Genomic DNA, 21,605 nt, shown 5'->3' on the forward strand with positions numbered 1-21,605 from the left:
TTTTTTTTTTTTTTTTTTGCGGTACGCGGGCCTCTCACTGCTGTGGCCTCTCCCGTTGCCCGGACACACAGGCTCAGCGTCCATGGCTCACGGGCCCAGCTGCTCCGCGGCATGTGGGATCTTCCCGGACCGGGGCACGAACCCGTGTCCCCTGCATCGGCAGGCGGACTCTCAACCACTGCGCCACCAGGGAAGCCCCCATGTTCCCTCTTGCTAGGTACATATAGGTTCAACTCACAGAGCATCTGGGTTCAGGAGATTTCTGTCTTTCTTGCCCTGGTCGTGGGCCGAGCTCACCCGCAGCCTCAGTCTCTGGGCCTTTGGGCTTCCAGACGTGGCACTGGCAGTGCCCACAAGGAGCAGGGTGGCCGCAACACGTGTGGACTGTGCGTCTGGGCTGTCCCAGAGCGCCCCTCAGGCTTGCGCCACACCCAGTCCCCTAGGAAGACCCTGTTTTTCTCTGCCACACGCTTTCTCAGCTTCTTCCTCCCACCCGGCACTGCCGACAGGTTGGGGACAGGACAGGTTCCCCCCTTTGGACCCTGAGTGCTCATGCTGGCAGGGCAGACAGGCTGGTGGTGTGCCTGGTGGTGGTGGGACCAGCGGGGCCACAAGGCGAGGTCCAGGTGAGGCTGTCTGAGAAGGTGGAGCTTGGCCTGCTGAGGGGTGGCGGGGCCCAAGGGCCAGAGGCTGGCATCAGGGTGTGGGAGGGGGTGCCGAGGGGAGCAGAGGCTGGGCTTTGCCATCCACGATGAAGGCTTGTTTCTCCTTGACGAGGAGGGATGTGTCAGGTCTGACTCCGTAAGAAAGTACTCCCCTTCTTCTGGGAGGAAGGCTGTGAGGCCTCAAGAGTTTCCCTTAGTGCCTGGCACCAAATTCCAGCTTCCTAACTGCAGAAGGGGCAGCAGGGAGTTGGCCAGTGCCAACAGACCAGGACTGTTTAATCCAGGCCTGTAGATGGTATGAGCACAAGGCCACTGGGAGGGGCTGGAGAAGAGCCCCCAGCTGGCTACCCCTCACCGCTGCAGCCTTGCAACCCCTGTTTTATAACGTCACAGCACCCCACACTCTAGCTGAAGTTAATGTGTTTGTGTTTGTTTCTTATCCCCCGACTGGAACAGGGCTCTGAGGACTTTTCTGAAAAGGACCACACATGGCTTTGACCACAGAGGTTTCTGTCACATCTTGTCGTTATTGTTCATAGGTCTCTGGTGATGTAAAAACCACTGTCAGCTGGCCCTGTGGCCTGGACCCTGCTGTCCACTGAGGCCTCCCCTTGGGCTGGCAGGTGCCTGGCACACGACAGGTGCTCGGGAACGGTGGCTGGCCTTCATCCATGTGGCCACGTACACGACTGAGCTCCTCAGCTCCTAGAACAAGGGACCCTGTGTGACCAGCTAGGAGTGGATGTCCGCCCAGGCGCCATTGGCTGTGGTCTGGTGGCCAGGACCGGGTAGTGCCGGTGAGACCCCACCCCTCCCTGTGTGTGTGTGTGCATGCACACATGCCTCAAAAAACAAGTCCTCTTAGGTCCCCTGAGGAGTTCTCAGGGGCTCCAGGGATCCTCAGCTTACACTTTGAAAACCACTGGGTTTCAAACCACTGGTCAGGCCAGACATGGAGCCCTGGAAAGGTAGGAGAGTGGAGCCTGGAAGTGGCCGGAGGGAGCTTGCCGTGCTTGTGCCCCTTCTTGGCCCGCAGGCCTGGGGTGGTGGAGTCAGCGGGTGGGGACTTCTGGAGGTGCCAAGGAAGGAGGGCGCCGTGGGGGTGGGGGTCCGGGTGGGGGTGGGCACTGCTCCAGGGAGCCGCCTGACCCCAGTGAAATTAGCAGTGGGAGCCAGGCTCAGGAGGAGTGTTCCGAGCATATGTTGTGGTGTCTCTTGAAGAAAACATTCCAGAACGTTACGCAAGCGTTATGGGAGCTATGCCCCTAGACTCTGGATGTCGCTAAGAGAGATGCCTAGAGGGTCTGCGTCAGCTGCTCCCCCTGTGGACCGGACGCCTGCAGAGACCCCGCTTAAGGGTGTGTTGTGTGTTTCTGTTCGTTCTCTAACCAGACTCTCACATTCCTGAAGGCAAGAAGTTTGTCTTAAAACCATTGCAAGAGGCATCGTGTAATTCACGTCTCTGTATGGTAGACTCAAATATTTAGTGATTCAGGTTTTCATTGAATTTTCTTGATTTATCCATTTCTCTAACTTTTCTATAGGTTGTTGGACATTTGAAATACTTAGATGAATTGTTGTCAGCAGCAGAATGCACTTTGAAATAAATTGTAGCATTCCTATAATAGAGAAAACATTTGCAATTTTAGTTACGTAAGCCATGCATTCTTATTATTAAAAGACTATCCCCCCAATACAGTTGAAGTAGAGGTTTCCCGGGGCTGTGGTTGACTGCTGGTCCTCCTCCCGAAGAGACGGTGTCAAGAGCATTTTCCACTGGCTCGAGGTTCCTTGTCCGTCCTGTCCTTGGTGGTTTAGTTTTGGTTTGGATGCGATGCCCACGGACAGGAGTCCTGCTGGCGGAGCCCGGCTGACATTTATTTCTCTTTAGCAGGCGGTTCCGGCGAAGGGGGAGACCAAGCAGGACTGCGGCCTGGGAGCCGAGCTGCCGAGTGAAGGTAAGGGCGCCCGGGGCCCCTTGCCTGGCCACCCCTCCTCGGCCAGGCCTGCCGTGCGGCCTCCTCCTGTGGGGTCCCGGGGCTCTTGGTCCTCTAGGAGGGTGGAGGCCCTGTGCATCCTGGTCCTCAGGGCGCCGTGAGGCCAGCAGGGGGGTGGCCGCACCAGATCTTGGGGCGTGGAAGCTGCTGCGGAGGTGCCAGGAGGTAGAGGGAGGCTGGCGAGGGGCTGGTACATAGGGGAGCTTTTGGAGGGACAGGCCCGGAGTCAGGCTGGGAGCTGCTGGCTCTGGGACAGACCATGACAGGTAAACCCCACTGTCCCACCCAAGCTGCCTGGGGGTGCCAGCCAGACCCCTTTGGAGGGCAGCGTCCTGGCTGGATACCATGAGGCCGGCGCCTGGGAGCCTCAGATGCTGGTGTCCGCCTGGCCGTGTTGGCACAGGCCCTCCTGTGCGAACAGCAGGGCCATGCGGACGAGAAGCGTGTCTCAGTGTCGTCCTGCTGGCTGGTGGTGTGGCGCTGTCCCCACTGACATGGGAGGAAACGCGCCCGCACCGCGCTCCTGTCCCTTGTGACAGAGATTGCCGCCTGGTCCCGGCCGCACACCCGCGCCACCGCCCCAGCCTGGTCCCTGGACGATGTCTACCCACCTCTCAGCTGGGTGGGGAAGAGGCTGGCTCGGGGCCAAGGTCAGGCGAGCTTACCCGGGCTGTCAGATGCCCATCCGGCCCTGCATCCTCTGAAGACACACAGACAGTGGCCCGTGGGTGGCAGAGGCCAGTCTGGAGAGGTTGCCGTGTGTGCAGCAGTGGGAGGCGAGGGCCCTGCCTTTCCAGGCACTGCAGGGAGACGGAGGCCTGTGCCCAGTGTTCCGTGTAGACCTGTGAGCTCGGTGCGGGCGGCCCTGAGCCTCCCAGGATGAGGCCTCGAGTGGCCTGGTGGCAGGGACCACCTTGTGCCCTAGGCTGGCAGCCGCTTTTTGTCTTCCCCGAGCTGTGGTGCGGCCCCCATGATGGGAACTGCCGCGGGCCTGCCCCTCCCTGGTGGGCCCACATGCTGCTCTGACACCTTTTCACATCCACGGGGTCCTCTGCTTTTGTGACCACCCCGTGCACACCCGAGGGTGACGGTGGGTGAAGGCAGAGTATGGGCCCCCAGCTTGGGGCTGATGGCAGGGCAGCCTTGCTTGAGAGAAGGAACCCAGCAGCCCAGGCCACAGGGCAGGACCGTCTTACCTGTGAGTGTGTCGCTTAGCATGTGACCAAAATGCTTCAGGTTCTAGTAGAGCTGTTGGGGCTCAGGGAGCTGAGTGGGGTGGGGGTTGGGCAGCTGCCTGCCTGGCTTCCCAGGGCTGTTTCCAGCCTCACCCCCTCTCTCCCTGGGGCATCTTCTCCAGACAGCCCAGCTTGGATGGAAGGCCATGGCCCTGCCCTGCTTTCTGCCCTCGCCCTGCACCTCAGGGTGCCTCATCCGGCCCACTGGCCCCTCTCTGCTCCACCCCGGCTGGCCCTGAGGCGCTTCCCTCCCGGAGCTGCCCCGCACACTGTCCTGCCTGTCCCTTTGCTTACAGTGGTGGGACCTCTGAAGACCTGCCTCAGCGTTTTCCTTCTGGCTCTGTCCTCCTCCCTGTTCCTTGAAATGTTCCCTTCCTTGGGCTCCCACTCTGTCTGCCCTCCTGGGCCCTTTTCTAAAAGAAGTTGTGGATGAGTGATGCCAGGTGCCAGTCTTCTCTGCACACGGCCCCTGAGCCCAGGCCTGGGCCCTCCTTTCGAGGAACCTCCAGACTGATTCCTGCAGCAGCTGCAGCACGTCCATGCCCCCCAGCAGCGAGGGCGGCTCCCGACAACACTCGTCGGCACCTTCTTTTTGGTTCCAGCTGTCCTAGTGGGTGCAAAGTGGTATCTCGTCGTGGTTTTGATGTGTATTTCCTTGCTGGCTGGTGATGCTGAGCATTTTTTTCATGTGCTTATTAGCCATTTGTGTATCTTTTTTGGAGAAATGTCAATTCAGATCCTTTGCCCGTTTTTAAAATTGGTTATTGATTTTTATTAATGCATTGTCAGAGGTTTTTAAAAATATATTTTAGGTACAAGTTCCTTATCAGATGTGTGATTTGCAAATACTCTTTTCCAGTCTATGGGTTGTCTTTTCACCTTCTTGATGGTATCCTTTGAAGCACAAAATAAAGTCCAACTTACCTGTTTTTCTTTGGTTGCTTGTGGTTTTGTTATAGCGTCTAAGAAACCATTGCTTCATAGAAGATCATAAAGATTTATGCCTGTGTTTTCTTCTTATAGTTATAGATCTTGGAAACGTTTTCAGTTAATTTTTGTATATGGTGTGAGGTAAGGGTCCAACTCTATTCTTTTGCAAGTTGAGATGCATTTGTCCTAGGAGCTTGCCTTTCTGAGCACCTGTCAGCGTCTGGCCCCTGGGTGGCTGTGCTCGACGCCCTGTGACTGTCCGCATCCCCGTCCTCCTTTGTGTTGGGAGAGGCCCATTTCCCCTTCCTTTGCTGTGCTTTTTCACGATTTCCTTTGCTGTGCTTTTTCACGATTTCCTTTGCTGTTTGTGAAAATTTGTTTTCCCTGCACATTTCAGAATAAGGTTATGGAGTTCCTCAATACACTGATTGGAATTTTGATTAGGGTATCATTGAACTTAGAGAGTCAGTTTGAGGCGACATGCATCTTTGTATTTTTGCCGTCACGTTCACAGTCGTGAGATACTTCCATTAAAATTTTTTTCTCTGCAGAGACTTTGCATGATCTTGGTTAAAGTTTTATATCCTTTATAGTTTTTCCTGCTTTTTTGTGAATACTGTCTTTTTTTTTTTCTTATGTTTTCTCAAAAGTTAAGGCCAGCGTAGAAAAATGCCTTTGGTTTTTGTACTTGATTTCAGATTTGGCAGCCTTGCTGCACTCGTGTTTGACTTGCTGACGGACCAGGTGTGCAGGAGAGCCCAACCCTTGTCTCCAGGCCTTGCTCCTCGTTTCTCTCTCCTGTGGGGTCATCTGGGACCCCACTCTTGTGTGAACCTTTGTGGTGTTAATGGATGTCCTGATGTTGTTTCTGATCCTACATGGAATTCATGCAACATTTCTGAAGAAGTGTATCTTTGCTGTAGATTGGCATGCGGCCTTCTCCAAGTTGAGTAGGTTTTCACCTATTCTGTTTTGCCAAGGGTTTTAAAAAAAATTAATAGCTGTTTATTCATTCAGACAGTACTTACTGCACTCGTGTTTCTGTGCTCAGGGTACAGTAGTGAACGTGGACCTCTCCTTGCAGGGGCCAGTACAGTTGTGATGGAGTCATGGCAGGTGATGTGCTGTAAACGGGTACAGGGGTGATGGGTGGTGGGGTCTTGGACGTGACCACAGCCCCTTTGCACCCAGCGCTGTAACTGTGAGCTTTCTGCTGGGGTCTGTAGTGAGGCTCCGCGTGTGTCGATCTGCTGGTGGGAAGTGTGTTTCTTGTTTATCAAGTTGAGGAGACGCGCTTCAGAGACCAGGAGTTTGTAACGAGGCTTCTGGCTGACAGACTGAAAACTCACCCTGTTTTCTTTAGGTCTGTTTTTGGGAAGCTGCTCCCGAGGCCTTGTTTCCTGTCTCTGAATCCTACCCAGTTTTGTTTTCCAGTGGTGAATTTGTTCCTGGAGGATATGTAAATCCTGCATAATGTGTTGGAAGTCTTTTAAGAATTCACTGGAGGAGTGGGGTGTTTGTTTCAAGGACCACACCCCACCCACACCTCGCTAGGGGCGGGGCGCAGATCGCCCTTCTGGGGCTGGGGTCATTCCCCCCTTAACTGACTCACTGTCGAGACAGTGTCTGTGACATACTTTATATTTAATCCGTCTGAACTCAAATGTTTGTCTATGAAATAAAGTGGTTTTTCTTCAGACAGTTTTGTGTAAGCAGGGCAGTGGGGGCTCTCGTGTTGGGGTCGCAGGTGGGGCAGCCACTGACTCTTCTCCTCCTTCCGTAGGGTCACCTATGGCTGCTGATGAAGGCTCGGCAGAGCAGCAGGGAGGGGAGGCCCATGTGGCTGCAGACGGGGAAACCAACGGGTCCTGCGACAAGAGCGATGCCAACGGCCACCCGGCCACTGTGAAGCACACTCAGGAAAGCACGAGAGTCAGCCCGCAGGAAGGAGCCGGTCCGGTGGCCCGGATAGCGGAAAATGGGATTTTGGACAGAGACACTGAGGTGGGGAAGCAGAACCACATCCGAGCCGACGGCTTCACTCAGACTCCCGTCGTCGGGAGCAACGGCTACTTCCTCGGCAAGGCCCCCCTGTCTGAGCCACCGCTGCGGGTGGCTGGCGCCCTGGCCTCCTCCCTGCCCGGTCATGCCGCGAAGACCCTCCCTGGCGGGGCTGGCAAAGGGAGGACTCCTGGCGCTTTTCCCCAGCCGCCGGCCGCCATGCCAGCCAAGCCCGGGGAAGGCAGCAAGGACACAGAGGACAAGAAGGCCCCGGGCGCTGACGTCAAGGTCCACAGGGCTCGGAAGACCATGCCGAAGTCCATCCCGGGCCTGGTAACGCGTCCCTGTTGGGGTGGGGCCGCTCTCCTGTCTGTCTCCTCTTTTATTTCGTGTGCGGATGGCAAGTGGACTTCTGTGCGTTGGAGGGGAGAGGCCGGGAAGTGGTGGGGTCGTCAGCCACGGTTGCCTGCGGGCCTTGTAGGGTTCCTGAGTGTGACCCGTCAGCCTGCTTTCTGGGCTTCTCCTCATAGGTGCCTGGGCTCACCGGGAGCTCCTCGTCCGCTTTGGGGAGTTACTGGCTTGGGAGACTCAGCACCCGCCTGTCTCTCTGGGGAGTGAGTAGGCAGGAGGGCGGCTGGGGCCCGGGAGTGACGCGCTATAGACACAGGGCGTGGTTTGCTCCCCGCTTCCTGCACGAAGTCCGGGTGTGCAGTCAGACGCCTGGCATTGCTTGTGCTGGTGCTGCTGGTGCGGGTCAGACCCTTCCCCAGGGGCCCCGCGGCCTGACCCGTGTGTTTCTCCAGCTCTAGAAGGTTCTGCACGGCTTCCCTCCCTGGACCTCCCCTCTTCTCCAGCTCCGTCATTTGTCCCTCAAGACCCAGCACTTTGGTCTTGCTGGTCATTCCACATGTTGATGTTTTCAGTTTGACAGTTATATTTTTCATATCCAGTGTCTCGGATTAGTTTTTTAAGAATACCTGCATTGTTAGTTACATCTTTGTCTTATCCTTCAAAAGACAGTTATAACCCTTGCATGGTCTTGGTTACAACTCCTGTCTCCTCACGTGGGGGTTCTGTCTGGCCTTGGCACCTCTTGTTCGGGTGATTTTTCCCCTGAAATGACTTTCCTCCGGGAGCGTGTGCATCTTTGTTTCTGTGCTTCCCTGTTGCCTGGCTGTCGCCTGCCTGCTGTGACTGTGGAGCCGGCGGGGTGCTGGAAGCTGGGCCGCGGCCCACTGCCCACGCAGCGTGGGGCCCCTGACGCCCCCAGCCTGACCAGCCCTGGCCTGACTTCTGCCTTTCGTAGTATTTTTATGTACGTGCCGAAAGTTAAACTTTTTAATAATTGTTCACAGGAGGCTGCACAGATAGTACAGAGAGAGCCCATGTCCCCTCCAGCCGGTTTCTCCCAGGGTAGCACAGTGTGAGTTTACGTGCCCACCCAGCGCTGCGAGCCTCCCTCTGTGGTCACCCCGGCCGTCCCTGACCCCGTCCCCCATCTCTGGAGGCGTGTTGTTTCAGGTGTTCTGAAACGTGGGATGGCAGAGTTCGGGGGCTTTCTTCCCTCACTCCACACCCCTGACCCCCCACCCAGGCTATGTCTGCAGGGCCCTCCTTTGCGTGTCGACAAGTATTGCGTGTGTAACCGCTCGCCCATCGAGGGACATTTGGGGGTTCTCAGCCTTGGGGTGCTCCATTAAAGCTGCTCTGGACATTCACGTACACATTTTTGTTTGGATGAAAGTTTTCGCTTCTCTGGGTAAAATACCCAGGAGCCCAGTTGCAAGGCTACGTGGCAATTGGATGTTTAGTTTTGTAAGTAACCGCCAAGCTGCACTGCACAGGCTGCTACATTCTATGTCCCTGCGTCCTCCAGAGGGGTGTTTGGTGTTGCCTCTTCTCTGTCGTAGCTGTGATTCCTCGCCATGGTTTTAGTTTGAACCTCCCTAATGACTGATGGCGTTGAACAGCTCTTCATGTGCTTATTTGCCATCTGTATGTCCTTTTTGGTGAAATGTCTTTCATATCTTTTGCCTACTTTACAATTAAATATTTTGGGGGCTTTGAGAGTTTGGGATATGGACCGTTGCCAAGTGTTGGTTCGCAGATATTCTCACTTGGTCTGTAGCTGGTCTTCGTCCTTTCGCTACTGAAGACCCCATGGTTTTTCTTAAAGCAGAAGTTCTTCATTTTGATGCAGTCCAGCTTACACAGTTTTTTTCTTTTAAGGCTGTGCTTTTGCTGTCATGCCTAAGAACTCTTCACCCAGCCCTAGATCCTGAAGATTTTCTCTAATTTTCATAGTTTTTTAGTTTTATGTGAACTTTAAATATATGGCCTGTTGTGAATCAATTTTTGTGTTAGGTTTGAGGCTTAGGGTGAAGTTCATTTATTTATTCACCTACCATGTTTTGGCCCAGCATTATCGAGTTTAAAATGCATGTCAGACAACATTGTTTATTTATCTCCTCGAAATCGTACTCATATTCCATCCCCACTTTAGAATTTTATTCTAATGTATTTTTATTCTCAAACATTTTTTTATATCCCTCTAGGGGGTTAAAAAAAAGCAATCTGAAATTTAATTTCACGGACTATCCTTGACCATAAGGTTTATCTGAGGGTTAGCTTTGTTCTGGTTGGAGTTATTGTGATTAATAGCAGCATGCAGTCAATTGCAACACATACTTTGTTGGAAATTACTGAGCCCTCTCGGGCTGGTCACTTGTAGTGAAAGAAAAGGGAAGGATTTTGAGGCTTTGGAACCTGATTTCCTGAAGACCAAGCCCATCCGCTCCACACTCTGGAAACTTCATCTGCTCCTGGGACCCCTGCCGGAAGAGGGGATTGGAGACGTGGAGATGGGGTGCCCTCCTGGCTCCCGGCCCAGGTCCAGACCTGGCCTCTCCTGCCCTCTGGCTTCTCTTCTCCCCAGCCCCAGTTTAGTCTTGTTTGGTTTTCTTAGGAAAGCATGTTTTATTGAAAATTGCGTTTTGAAAACAGTCATCCCCATGATAGAAAGAGTGTTACATGCTTATGGCAAGAAATCCATTGTCCTTTAAGAGTTTAAAAATGCAGGGGTTTTCACAGCCTCGTGGCCTCGCATCCCCAGGCAGGGCAGAGCCAGTTTGCCTCTCGGACCCAATGCCTGTGCCATCAGAAGGTGCCGACACAGGGTTAGACTCAGCCACTGTTCACGCAAAGGAAGTGAGAACTTCTGGAAGGAGACCCTTTTATCCCGCATTGGCACGCCAGTGTAGACCCGTCTCCCTAACTGAATTGTGCTCATTCCTGGAGGTGCCGCACGGGGACCTCCGGCTTCTCCTTGGGTGGCTGTGTCCCTGCGCCCTCCCTGGCTCCTTCCACACGGCCCCCCAGTAGTCCCTGGGTTCTGGAGAGAAGGTGGAGAGAAGATGCGGGCCTGGCTGGGTACTCTCCGTCCGGGTGGGGCGGGTCCTTCTGCAGCTGGGGTGCAGGTGGGTGTTTGCTGCACCCGGAAGCGGGGGCACCAGGTGGGTGTGAGGACTCGCCTCAGTTGGGCCAGGCCTGACAGTGGCTGGGGTGAGGAAGGGAGAGCCGCTGAGCAGAGTGAGCACTGGGGTGGGGAGGCCAGCGGGGGCCAGGCACGGTTGCCCTCGGGCGTCTGGGTCACACGCTGTGACCCGGGCGCGTGGCAGGTAGGTGTTGGCGTGGGTCCTCTCTCCACATGGGGGACTGGCTGGGGCTCTGCGGTGCCCCGCCGGGAGGTCAGGCACCAGCCGCTCCGCCTCGGTGGGTTTGCTTTGTCAGATGATGGGGCCCTAACAGAGTTTAGGGTCTTCACTCAAGTTCAGCAGTTTTTAATTTTGTTTTTTAGATTTTCAAAAATAATACCTTGAATCAAAGAATGGATTTTGTGCCCGAGTGAGAACGAGCCTCACGTGGCTGTTGCCTTCTCAGATTTAGCTTCTGCCTTCATCCATTTATCCTTTAAGCTCCTGTGTCACGTCTGTCTTGCAAGCACTGGTGGAGGTGGTAGTTGCGTGGTTTCTGAGGTCGTTCGTGGGAGGAGTGAGGGAGCGATCGTGTCAAAGCAGTGACCTTGAGACAAAGCCCACATATTTGAGAAGGACTGGAGAATTGACCCAGCTAACAGGTTACCTTTACCAGGGCTGTCTGTGCCAGGGCACGTTAGCGGTGGAGGCCACGGAGGAGGCCTCGGCCTGTGCTGTGTGAGGAGGAGCTGCGTGCGGGCCCAGGCGGGGAGCCTGGCAGAGGAGCCAGAGGGCTGAGCGTGGGTCCCGCTGGGAGAAGCCGAGTCCAGGGCCGCCCCTGGCAGGCCTGTTGGCATCTCCCCGATGTCGACTCCCAGAGATGTGGACACTGTATTAAAATATGCATAACATAGAATTTACCATTCTAACCATTTTTGAGTGTCCAGCTCAGGGGCATTAAGCACATTCACATTGTTGTGCGGCCGTCACCACCATTCTCCCCAGGACTTTCTCGTCTCCACAGACTGACGCTCTGTCCCCATTAAACACTCACTCCCCTTCCCCACCCCCAGCCCCGGGCCCTGACATCTACTTTCTGTCTCGGATTGACTACGCTTGGTCCCTCATATGAGGATTTGTCCTTTTGTGTCTGGCCTGTTTCACTCAGCACAATGTCCTCGAGACAATGTAGCCTCTGTCAAAACTTCCTTCCTTTTTAAGGCCGGATAATATTCCATTGCATGCGTGTACGTATACACACATGTACATTTGGTTTATCCATCATCCATCAGTGGGCACTTGGGTTGCCTCCACCCCTTGTCTGTCGTGAACGATGCTGCTGTGAACACAGTTGTACAAAGAGCTCTTCGAGTCCCTGCTTTTGATTCTTCAGAGTGTGCACCCAGAAGTGGAATTGCAGGATCATAGGATAATTCCATCCACTTCTTGAGGAAGCCCCACGCTGTTGTCCACAGCACCTGTGCCATTTTACCTTCCCCCCAGCAGCGCACCGAGGCCCCGGTGTCTCCGCACCTTCACCAACACTTGTTTTCTGTTTGTTTGATAGTAGCCATCCCAGGAGTGGTCTCATTGCGGTTTTGAGTTGCATTTTCCTGATGATCAGTGATGTTAAATTAAGCATCTTTTCATGTGCTTTTTGGCCATTTGTATGTCTTCTTTGGAGAAATATCTATTCAGATGCTTTACCCTTTTTTAAATTGGGTCATTTGTTTTTTTGGTTGACTTGTAGAGTTCTTTATATATTCTGGGTACAAATCCCTTATCAGATATATGGTTTGCAAATATTTTCTCCCATTCTATAGGTTGCCATTTCATTCTATTGATTTTGTCCTTTGATGCATAGAAATTAAAAAAAATTTTAATGGACGTGTAATTGACTTACAATATATTAGTTTCAGGTTTACAGCATAGTGATTCAATATCTTTATATATTACAAAAGAATCACCAGGAATAGTCTAGTTACCATCTGTCACCATTCAAAGTTATTACAGTATTGTTGACTGTATTCTCCATGCTGTGTGTTACATCCCCATGACTTACTTATTATATAACTGGTGGTTTGTACTTTTTAATCCCCTTCACCTGTTTTGTCTGTCCTCCCCCACCTCTCTACCCGCTGTTTATTCTCTGTATTTATGAGTGTTTCTGTTTTGTTATGTTTGTTCATTTGTTTTGCTTTTTAGATTCCACATATAAGTGAAATCATGGTATTCGTCTTTTTCTCTGACTTATTTCATTTAGTGTAGTACCTCTGGATCCATCCATATTGTCACAAACAGCAAGGTTTCATTCTTTTTTATGGCTGAGTAATATTCCATTGTGTGTGTGTATAAATACACCACATCTTCTTTATCCATTTGTCTGTTGACGGGCATTTAGGTTGCTTCCACATCTTGGCTATCATAAATAGTGCTACAGTGAACACAGGGGTGCATTTATCTTTTTGAACTATTGTTTTTGTATTCTTTGGATAAATACCCAGGAGTGGAATTGCTGGATCATATAGTAGTTCTATTTTTAACTTTTTGAGGAACCTCCATAGTGGCTGCACTAGTTTGCATTCCCACCAGCAGTGCACTAGGGTTCTGTTTTCTCCACACCCTCTCCAACATTTGTTATTTGTGGTCTTTTTGATGATAGCCATTCTTACAGGCGTGAGGTGATGTCTCATTGTGGTTTTGATTTATAAGAAATTTTTAATTTTATTTTTCTATTTTTGGCTGCGTTGAGTCTTCGTTGTTGCGCACGGGCTTTCTCTAGTTGCAGTGAGCCGGGGCTACTCTTTGTTGCTGTGCGCGGGCTTCTCACTGCGGTGGCTTCTCTTGTTGTGGGGCACAGGCTCTAGGCGCGCGGGCTTCAGTAGTTGTAGCTCGCGGGCTCTGGAACGCAGGGTCAGTAGTTGTGGTGCATGGGCTTAGTTGCCCTGCGGCATGTGGGATCTTCCCGGACCAGGGCTTGAACCTGTGTCCCCTGCATTGGCAGGTGGATTCTTAACCACTGCACCACCAGGGAAGTCCCTATAAGAAATTTTTAATTTTAATAAAGTCTAATTTATCTTTTTTCTTTTGTTGCCTGTGCTTTTGTTGTAATAGCCAAGGATTCTTTGCCAAATCCAATGTCATGAAACTTCCCCCGTTTTCTTCTAGGAGTCTTACAATTTTAGGTCTTTGATCTGTTCAGAGTTAATCTCTGTCAGTGGTATAAGGTGAAGGTCCACCTCCATCCTTTTGCAGGTGTCTGTCCAGTTTCCCTGCCCCATACATTGAAGGATCACACGTGCTTTGTGCACAACGAAATGTGGTTCAGTGGAATCGGGTTTGAGATCAGACTGTCTCAAGGCTGTAGGTGACTCTGGGGAAGCAAGTGGTGGGGGGGTGCTGAGTGGTGTCCGGAGCAAAGGCAGGGCTGTTGGTCGGTGCCAGGGGGTTGACGTCCACATCACAGGCTGTTGTGGTCTCAGAAGGCTAAGGCCGAGACACTGAGGAAATGGGTAAAACTGAGCAAAAGCGTCTTTAACGTGTAACATGATGATCTGTCGTGGCGTGAAAACCACTTGGGGGATGTGCACTGTGTAGCCGTGATCACCTGGAATGTGCCCCATCTGGGTATTTGCAAACGTAGTCATAGTTTATTACCTAAATCACAGGCTGGCTGGCTTTCTGTAAAGGCCCAGGTGGGAGACGGTCCCGGTTCTGGGTGCCACATGTGTCACAGCTGCTGCTACTTCCCTGCAGAAACGCAGACTCTGTTCTTGGCCTGTGACGCCGACCCGCGCCTGTCACAGGCGCTCTGGTGGCAGCGGGTTTCTGCGCTCTCCCCTCTCTCCTCAGCGCACATCTCTCGGGGGAGGGGTTTGGTGGGAGAGGCACGCTGTTTCATCGCTGCCTGCCTGTGCGTCATTGTCGCGTTGTCTTTGTTTTGAAGCACGCGGCCAGTAAGGACCCCAGGGAAGGCCGGGACGCCCGTGACCCTGAGGAGCCGAAAGAGGAGTTGAGCAGAAACGCCTCGGATTTTGGACGACAGCAGCTTTTACCCCCCTTCCCGCCCCTTCACCAGTCGCTACCTCAAAACCAGTGCTACGTGGCCACCACGAAGGCACAGACAGGTAAAGGGAACCTGCCGCCGCCTCTCTCTCTCGGGCGTGTCCCGAGCCTGCACCGCAGAGGACGCGGGCCCCGCTCCACCCTCACCCGGTGCTGCGTCGCGTCCTCCACTTGTTTTCAGCTTCCAGGTGAAGATCGTTTTCATTCCGACAGTCTGAGGCCTTGGTCTGATTGGGTGGAGGGCTCTGGATTTGAGGAGCCTCCCAGCTCATGGATTCAGTACTGCAGGGGCGCCGTGGTTCAGGTGCGGGTGGCCGTGGGGCGGCCCCCTCCCACCCCGAGCCACCTCTCCTCACACTCACCTGGGGGCGTGGAGGAGCATCGGGTGCCTTGTGGGGCCTTTCGCAGGAGGGGGGCGCTGGTGAGCGGCCCCCAGGGAGGCTGCCGTGGCAGGCGTGCCCGTAGAGCCTGCTTCCTCTGCAGACCCCTCCAGTGCAGACAGGCCTCTCTGCCAGGCCCGGCTCACATCGCTGAGGACTCACAGACAAGGGGGAGGCGGCCCCCCGAGGGGCTGCCCTGGGGTGGTCATGTGCTGGTTGGGGCCTGTCTTCCTTAGGACTTTCAGGACACTTGTTGCTTATCAGTAATTTCAGACCAGAGGTTCTGCAGAGGATGCCTGTGGCCTCCCCCGTCCCCCTCCCCCGATTCCGCCCCGTGCACAGTCGCGCATCCTTCTCCCGCCCAGTGTGTAACGTTCACTTCTGAATGTGCGTGGAAGTTGCAGACATGGGGCCCTGGGCGCGTCCCTGTTGTGCGTGGCGCCCTCTTGGGCAGTCGCTGTAGTGTCAGAGCCTGGAAGGGCCCCCCGTGTGACGCGTCGTCCAGGCCTCAGGCCCCGCTCACCTTTGCCAGTCAGTTGTCCCAGGAGGCATTTCTGGCCGGCTTCCTGCAGTCCCTTAGTGTGCGCCTGGACATCTGGAGCATCCCCCTGGGGTCGCTGCTGTCTTCCCGGGTCAGGCTCGGGTCACTGCCGTCCCCGAGGGGCGTGTGTCCTTGCTGCGTCCCCTGGGAGTGGGGTGTGGGTGTTGGTCCTGCTGCGGCAGGGCTGGGTCTACAGGCCCTTGGGTTGTTGTCCTTTGTGTCTTTGGAGGCGGGGCTTAGAGGGTTGCATGGTCCCACCTGGCAGCTTGAGCATCTAGGGACCCATTCCCAGACTGATCGTCCCAGGATGGCTTCCAATTCCATCGCCCTGTCCTTACTTCCTAGCGGAGCTTCTGCTGGAATGAAGGGCCTCCCCTTTCCAGCCTTGCCTCTGTCTCAACTCATGGATCCTTTTGTGAGTCTCTGGGCTCCAGTCCGTCACCATCATGTTCAAATTGCCCCAGGTTTGCCCTTCAGGCTGGCTCCTGAGTCCTCTGATGTGACCCCATCACTTTGTGAGGACTTCCTGGCTACACCAGGTGGACCCAGCCCGTCTTGTCCTTCCCCAGTCCTGGGACTAGCTGTGTCTCCAGGGAGTCCTTGTTCTGTTTGTTGGAGCGCTGTGGTTGGTTAGAAAACAGGGTCAGTCTGTCTCCCCACCACCTCCAACTTTTGGTCTATTTCATCTCAGTATTATTTGTTTCAAAGAGTTAAAGCTGGACAGAGTTGAATGTCTCTGTGGAATTAAACCCATGTGTGTAGGGCTTGGTGAGGAATGTCAGGAGTCGGTACTTCTGTTAAAAAGTTAAGATTGGGGAATTCCCTCGCAGTCCAGTGGTTAGGACTCCATGGGTGTGGGTTCAGTCCCTTGTCAGGGAACTAAGATCCTGCAAGCCACAAGGATCTTTTATCTTAATAAAAATTAAGATTGTTCCTATTTTAGCTTTATTATTTCCTTATCTGTTCAATCCAAGTTTTCTAAACAGAAATGCTGAGTATGTTTAGCAGTTTCCCACATGGGTCCTTCTCTGCCTCTGTTTCCTTACCTGAGGGCCGGAGGCGGAGACAGGGCCTGCGGGCTCAGGACAGTGTGAACGGCCTGGTGCCTGGCGCTCCTGCAGCAGCTGCCCGGCTCCCTCCCCAGGGAGGTGGCAGGCCCCTCTTGCTGTGCCTGCAGCGTCCTCACCCCGGGGGGAGCAGGGGCCCGTGGGGACGTGGCCCTGTGTGATGGCGTCGCTGCAGACCTGGAACGGCCTGCCTCGTTCTTCAAACCTTCCTCCTCCCCACTTCCCCTGGCCGGTGCATTACGCTGTCACAGGAAGTGCACGCTTTCGGGCCATCTCTTCTTGTCACTGTGGTGACAGCCCCGCCCCGGAGGGCCTGCTCTTGCCGTCGTGCCGCGGCGTGAGCGGAGACGAGATGGCAAGTTTGCACGGAGCTCACAACCCACCCGCCTCCTCCTGGGGGGGGGCACCTCCGCCAGCTCACCTGTGCTCCGTTCAGCGCGTGGATGGTCGGCGTTTCCACGTAAACACGTGTGGCCCACGTGGCGATTGTCCTCAGTGTCCTGGCTTCGCCACGCACCTGCGAGGGGCTGTCATTCTGACCCCTGGCACCCATGGCCGACGTGCATCCTTTCTCCCCGTATCCCTTCTCTGCATTTCGTAGAAATAAAACGTAAGGTATTTCTTTCAGCCCTTTCGTGGAGTTCCTCCGTGTTTAAAGCAGTGGTTTTCAGATTTTTTTTTTTATACCCTGGAACTTTTTACAAAAATAAAACATCACAGAGACCCTCATTCTGTCAAAGCAGTAAACCTGGGGCTGCTTTGCCCAGAATGGCGTCAGGGGCCACGAGCCCCCAAGCCGCTGCTCGGTACCCCCTCCACTGCTGCGCTTGTCAGGAGACCTTGCTCCCAGGCCTCTCCCTCCCTGGCCCTTGTGTGCAGGGATAGCTCGCTGGGCCCTTGTTTCCAGTATCCTTCCCCGTGGTCCGTGAAGTGCTGAGCGAGGATGGAGGGTCCAGGTGACAGTGGTGTAAGTCCACTCTTCAGTGGCTGCACATCAGCGGTGGACCCTCTGGACACACAAGCAGGAGGGCGTCTGGAGGAGGCCCTTCCTTCTCAGCCCCTCGGAGAGCCCTGCTCAGAGGCTGTCCCAGGTGCACCCGGGTCCGCTCCTGCCAGCTTGCGGGTCTCCCGGTATTGTGCTGCCTGCTCGGGAGGGGGTGCTCACGTTTGCCCTCCGTACAGCTCGGTGTCTCCTTGTGGACAAATCCTGTATCTGTGACGGGTTTTCAGCTTTCTCTGTGCAACTTAAGACACTGTTGAGTGCTGATGATTTTGGTGATCAGAGTTTGTGAACTGTCACCTACCTCTAAAAACATTTGAATGGCATTTCTTTTCTTCTCTCGTCCCCTTTTGACTTTTTTTTTTTTTTTAGCTTGCTTGCCTTTTGTTTTAGCAGCTGCAGTATCTCGGAAGAAAAAACGAAGAATGGGAACCTATAGCCTGGTTCCTAAGAAAAAGACCAAAGTGTTAAAACAGAGGACGGTGATTGAGATGTTTAAGAGCATAACTCATTCCACGGTGGGCTCCAAGGTAAGGGTGCGGGGCCAGGCTGCGGGGGCTGCCCTCCATCTCTCCTCCAGGGTGGCCCCTGCCCGCCCCAAGCTCTCGTCTTCCGGCACAGTCGCCACCCCCTCCCCTGCCCCGCCCCGTGGGCCTTGCCCCGAGGAGTTGGCGGGGTCCTGATGTGGGCTTCTGGCGTGTTCCAGGGCGAGAAGGACCTGGGTGACGGCTCCCTCCACGTGAACGGGGAGAGCCTAGACATGGACTCTGAGGAGGACGACTCGGAGGAGCTGGAGGAGGACGAGGACCAGGGCGCCCAGCCGGCCACCGCGTTCCCTGCCGAGGGCAGCAGGGCCTCCAAGGACAGTGCGCTGGAGCCTGACCGCAGCCAGAAGGTGGGCGGGACGCACATCGCAGACCTCGGTCCTGGCGGGGGTAGGGGTGGCGGCTGGGTGCTTCTGGGCCTTAATAAAGCCCCCTGTTTACTTCTGGCTGGGATTCTTGTATTTTATTTCTCTTGAATTTTTAGGTAGTTTATTTTCATCAGAGAAGTGTTTGTTTTCCCGCGCAGCGTTCATGGAAGTAAACGGCCTGAGCATTTTTAGGCTTGGGAGTGACAGGAATAATACCATTAATAACCCAAACTGCTAACCGTGGCTGACCGAGTGCCAGTACGGCTTGCCCTTGGCCTTGGCACAGTGTCCCAGGCACCCGGCACAGGTGTGGTCCTTCCGCAGGTGAGGCCTCTGTCCTCCCAGTGGAGTGAGCGCCCAGGGCTGCTGACAGGCCTGTGGGGTGGTACGTGTGCTGGCGTGTCCTCGTTGTGGATGCTTCATCCGTGTCCACCCAGGACGAGCTCGGGGTTGGCGGTGTGGTGGCCCTGAAGGCGTGGCACCGGCTGGGGGTGGTGATGCCTTATCTTGGCTCTCTGTGCACCGGTGCCGAACAGAAATGCAGAGACAGAGTTTTGGAGGAAAAGAAATAATAGCTTTATTCTTTGCCAGGCGAAAAGGGAACACAGCAGGCTAGTGCCTCAAGAACTGTGTCCCCCCTCCCCGGGGAATCAGGAGAGGTCTTACAGGTGGAGCTTGCAGTCTGGGGATAGGTGATAAGGATCAAAGTAATGAAGGTCTTGAATTTTTCTTCTTCTTGCATTATTTCAAAACAGTCACCGCTGGTGTCAGAGAGCCGGGTAATTGGGTCCGTTTGTTATTGGCTGCGACCTTCTTTCTAAAATGCAGAACGCTACTGGGGTGATTTCCTACAGGGGAGTGCAGGATGTAATTCACATAGTGTCAGAGAGTGTTAGAGGTTAGCTTTGTGAAGGATAAGTCTAGTTACAGACACTACAGATTAGTAACAGTTAAAATAAAACTAGGGTTGAGATTTCCCTGGTGGTGCAGTGCTTAAGAATCTGCCTGCCAGTGTAGGGGACATGGGTTCGAGCCCTGGTCCGGGAAGATCCCATGTGCTGCGGAGCAACTAAGCCCGTGCGCCACAACTACTGAGCCTGCGCTCTAGAGCCCATGAGCCACAACTACTGAAGCCCACGAACCACAGCTACTGAAGCCCGCATGCCCTAGAGCCCGTGCTCCACAACAAGAGGAGCCACTGCAATGAGAAGCCCGTGCACTGCAACAAAGAGTAGCCCCCGCTCGCCACATCTAGAGAAAGCCCGCGTGCAGCAAGGATAGACCCAGTGCAGCCAAGGGGAAAAAAAAAAAAGGAAAGCTAGGATTGATTAACTCTTTCAGGCCAGTTTATGTTGTTTCCATAGCCTGCCCATGGCTCCTTTATTTTCCTTGTTTGTCAGAAAAGAAAAGACCCTCATTTCTGTCTTTGCCGCAACATGACAGGGACCACGGGGCTTGCACAGTTTCAGTGATTCAGGGGGCCCAGGGGTGCCGGGTGCAGGCTCGAGCAGAGTGGCTGTTGCTGTTGGGGCCCTTCTGGTTGGGGGAGGGGTGAGTTAGACATGAAGGCGAAACTGTGGCTGAGAGCCAGGCAGACGTGTGGAGCCGTGGATTTACTGTCCATGCCTCAGACTTGTCTGAGAAAACTTTGGAGCATCTTTAAGATGGACCATTACACCTTACGAGTTATTCTGAAACTAAGGGTGGGCAGAGACGTTCCAGTGAGTTTGTTGCAACAGTGACTTGTTTGAAGTGTATGATTTTGTTGATTAGCTTTTTGCACTTTGCATCAGCCCTGTGGGTGCAGCCTTTGACATGTGTAAAGCATTTTCTTTCAGCTTCTGGAGTTTGGCCATGTTTTTTCTTAGTGTTGCTTAAATTTCAGATTCATATTAGCCATTTATGCCAGTTCTATTTTTTAGCAGGTTTTGGGGCAAAATTTTAAATGTTGGCCCAGCTATTAAGGTATAATTTTTCAAAAATAAATTGGTAGAAAATTCTGACATTAGAGATTTAAAGGAAATTTAAAAATGATTTAAGATATCATTTTTTTTTTCTCTTCCATCTTTTATTATTTTTTCCCTTTCGTGTAAGAAGGAAGCAGTCTCCTAATCCTTGCGGTGGTATTTTGAACGGTGATTTTTACAGACCTGTACTCCCCGCCGCCTGCAGTGGGGACTTGACTCTGGACATCCAGTCTCCTTAAGGAGCTTCGCCTGTGGCTCCACGAGCTGCTCTTGGCCGGGCCCCTCAGTGGGTGCGCCCCCCCCCCCCGCCCCGCCCCGTAAAGCCATTTCCTGTTGTTAGAGGCGACACTCGGGGCTCGTAGTATGCACTTTGTTGAGAGGTAGAATGTGGGCATCTCCAGGTCTCTGCCGCAGTGAGTTGGGAGGGACAGGTTTTCATCTGCGTGTCCCTGTATCTCAGTGTTTTGCTGCAGGTCAATGTGCCGAGCAGCGTCTCACACAACTGGCTGTCAGGATTTGTTGTCTAGCGACCCCATTTCTGCTGGGTCATGTGGTCTGGGCAGCCTTATGTGAGCGCAGAGCTGACCTGTTGCTCGAAGGTGTGTGCTGTCCAGCCTTGGCTGCGATGTCAGAGCTCATGGATGCTAGTCTGTTTCTGTATGGTTTCTGGGTTCGGGGTTCTAATTACATTACACAGACGTTTCCCTGTGGCGATTTAGAATATATTGATGTAAGCTATCTTCTAATTCTTCATGGGCTTCATTCTTTATATATAAACATTTGATTCATAGAGAATTTTTGATGAAATGTGAGGTAGAGATAGTCAAAGTGGGTGAATTTTATGGTATATAAATTATACCTCAGTAAAGCTTTTTGAACAAAACGTGAGGTCAGGGTTGTGTGGCCTCCCTCACATGGTGAGCCGTGTGTGCCAGCACTGTTTATTGACTGACATTTGCTTCCTTGCTGATTTAAAATGCCACCTCTGTCACATACCACGCGGCATTTGAATGTGAGTCTATCTCTGGATTCTCTATTTTGATGGAGGTCCTCATCTTCCGGAAAGAATCTAGACACTGAATAACACTGAGTTAGTCTAGATACTGATACAAAGGAAGAAAATTAAATGGGTATCAAGCTAACAAAAGAATCAGGAAATAAATAAAAGCAGAATCAAGAAGAAAATGTGGAAAACAAAATAAGATGGCAGGAGCAGATCTAAACAGATCAGTGATAGTAACAAAGAGTCATGGATTTGTTATGTGACCTGTTCCGGAGACGAGAAAGATGGGAGATACGCCAGCCGGTTCTGAGGCTAAACCTCCCTTAAAGTCAGCCAGACACAACCGTGTATCAGGGGACGAGGGCAGG

At 53.3% G+C, this 21,605-nt stretch overlaps 1 protein-coding gene across 9 annotated transcripts in view; it reads left to right on the plus strand.

The window, feature by feature from the left end:
- EHMT1 (euchromatic histone lysine methyltransferase 1) overlaps window positions 1–21,605 on the plus strand; it is a 144,901-nt gene that overhangs the window by 66,952 nt on the left and 56,344 nt on the right. For 2 of the 9 annotated variants that reach the window (XM_029202904.1, XM_029202903.1), the window contains exons 1-5: window positions 2,419–2,623; window positions 6,611–7,161; window positions 14,248–14,428; window positions 17,727–17,884; window positions 18,061–18,249. In XM_029202904.1, coding sequence (XP_029058737.1) covers window positions 6,619–7,161; window positions 14,248–14,428; window positions 17,727–17,884; window positions 18,061–18,249 — 1,071 coding nt within the window. In that variant the 5' untranslated portion in view covers window positions 2,419–2,623; window positions 6,611–6,618. Of the gene's footprint in view, window positions 1–93; window positions 1,463–1,886; window positions 2,024–2,418; window positions 2,624–6,610; window positions 7,162–14,247; window positions 14,429–17,726; window positions 17,885–18,060; window positions 18,250–21,605 lie in introns of those variants that run through there. The other 7 variants (XM_029202896.1, XM_029202895.1, XM_029202897.1 and 4 more) reach the window with 7 other exon arrangements.

Source organism: Monodon monoceros, unplaced genomic scaffold (genome assembly GCF_005190385.1).
Source record: "Monodon monoceros isolate NGI ecotype Baffin Bay Population unplaced genomic scaffold, NGI_Narwhal_1 Super_Scaffold_5, whole genome shotgun sequence".
Classification (NCBI taxonomy): Eukaryota; Metazoa; Chordata; class Mammalia; order Artiodactyla; family Monodontidae; genus Monodon; species Monodon monoceros.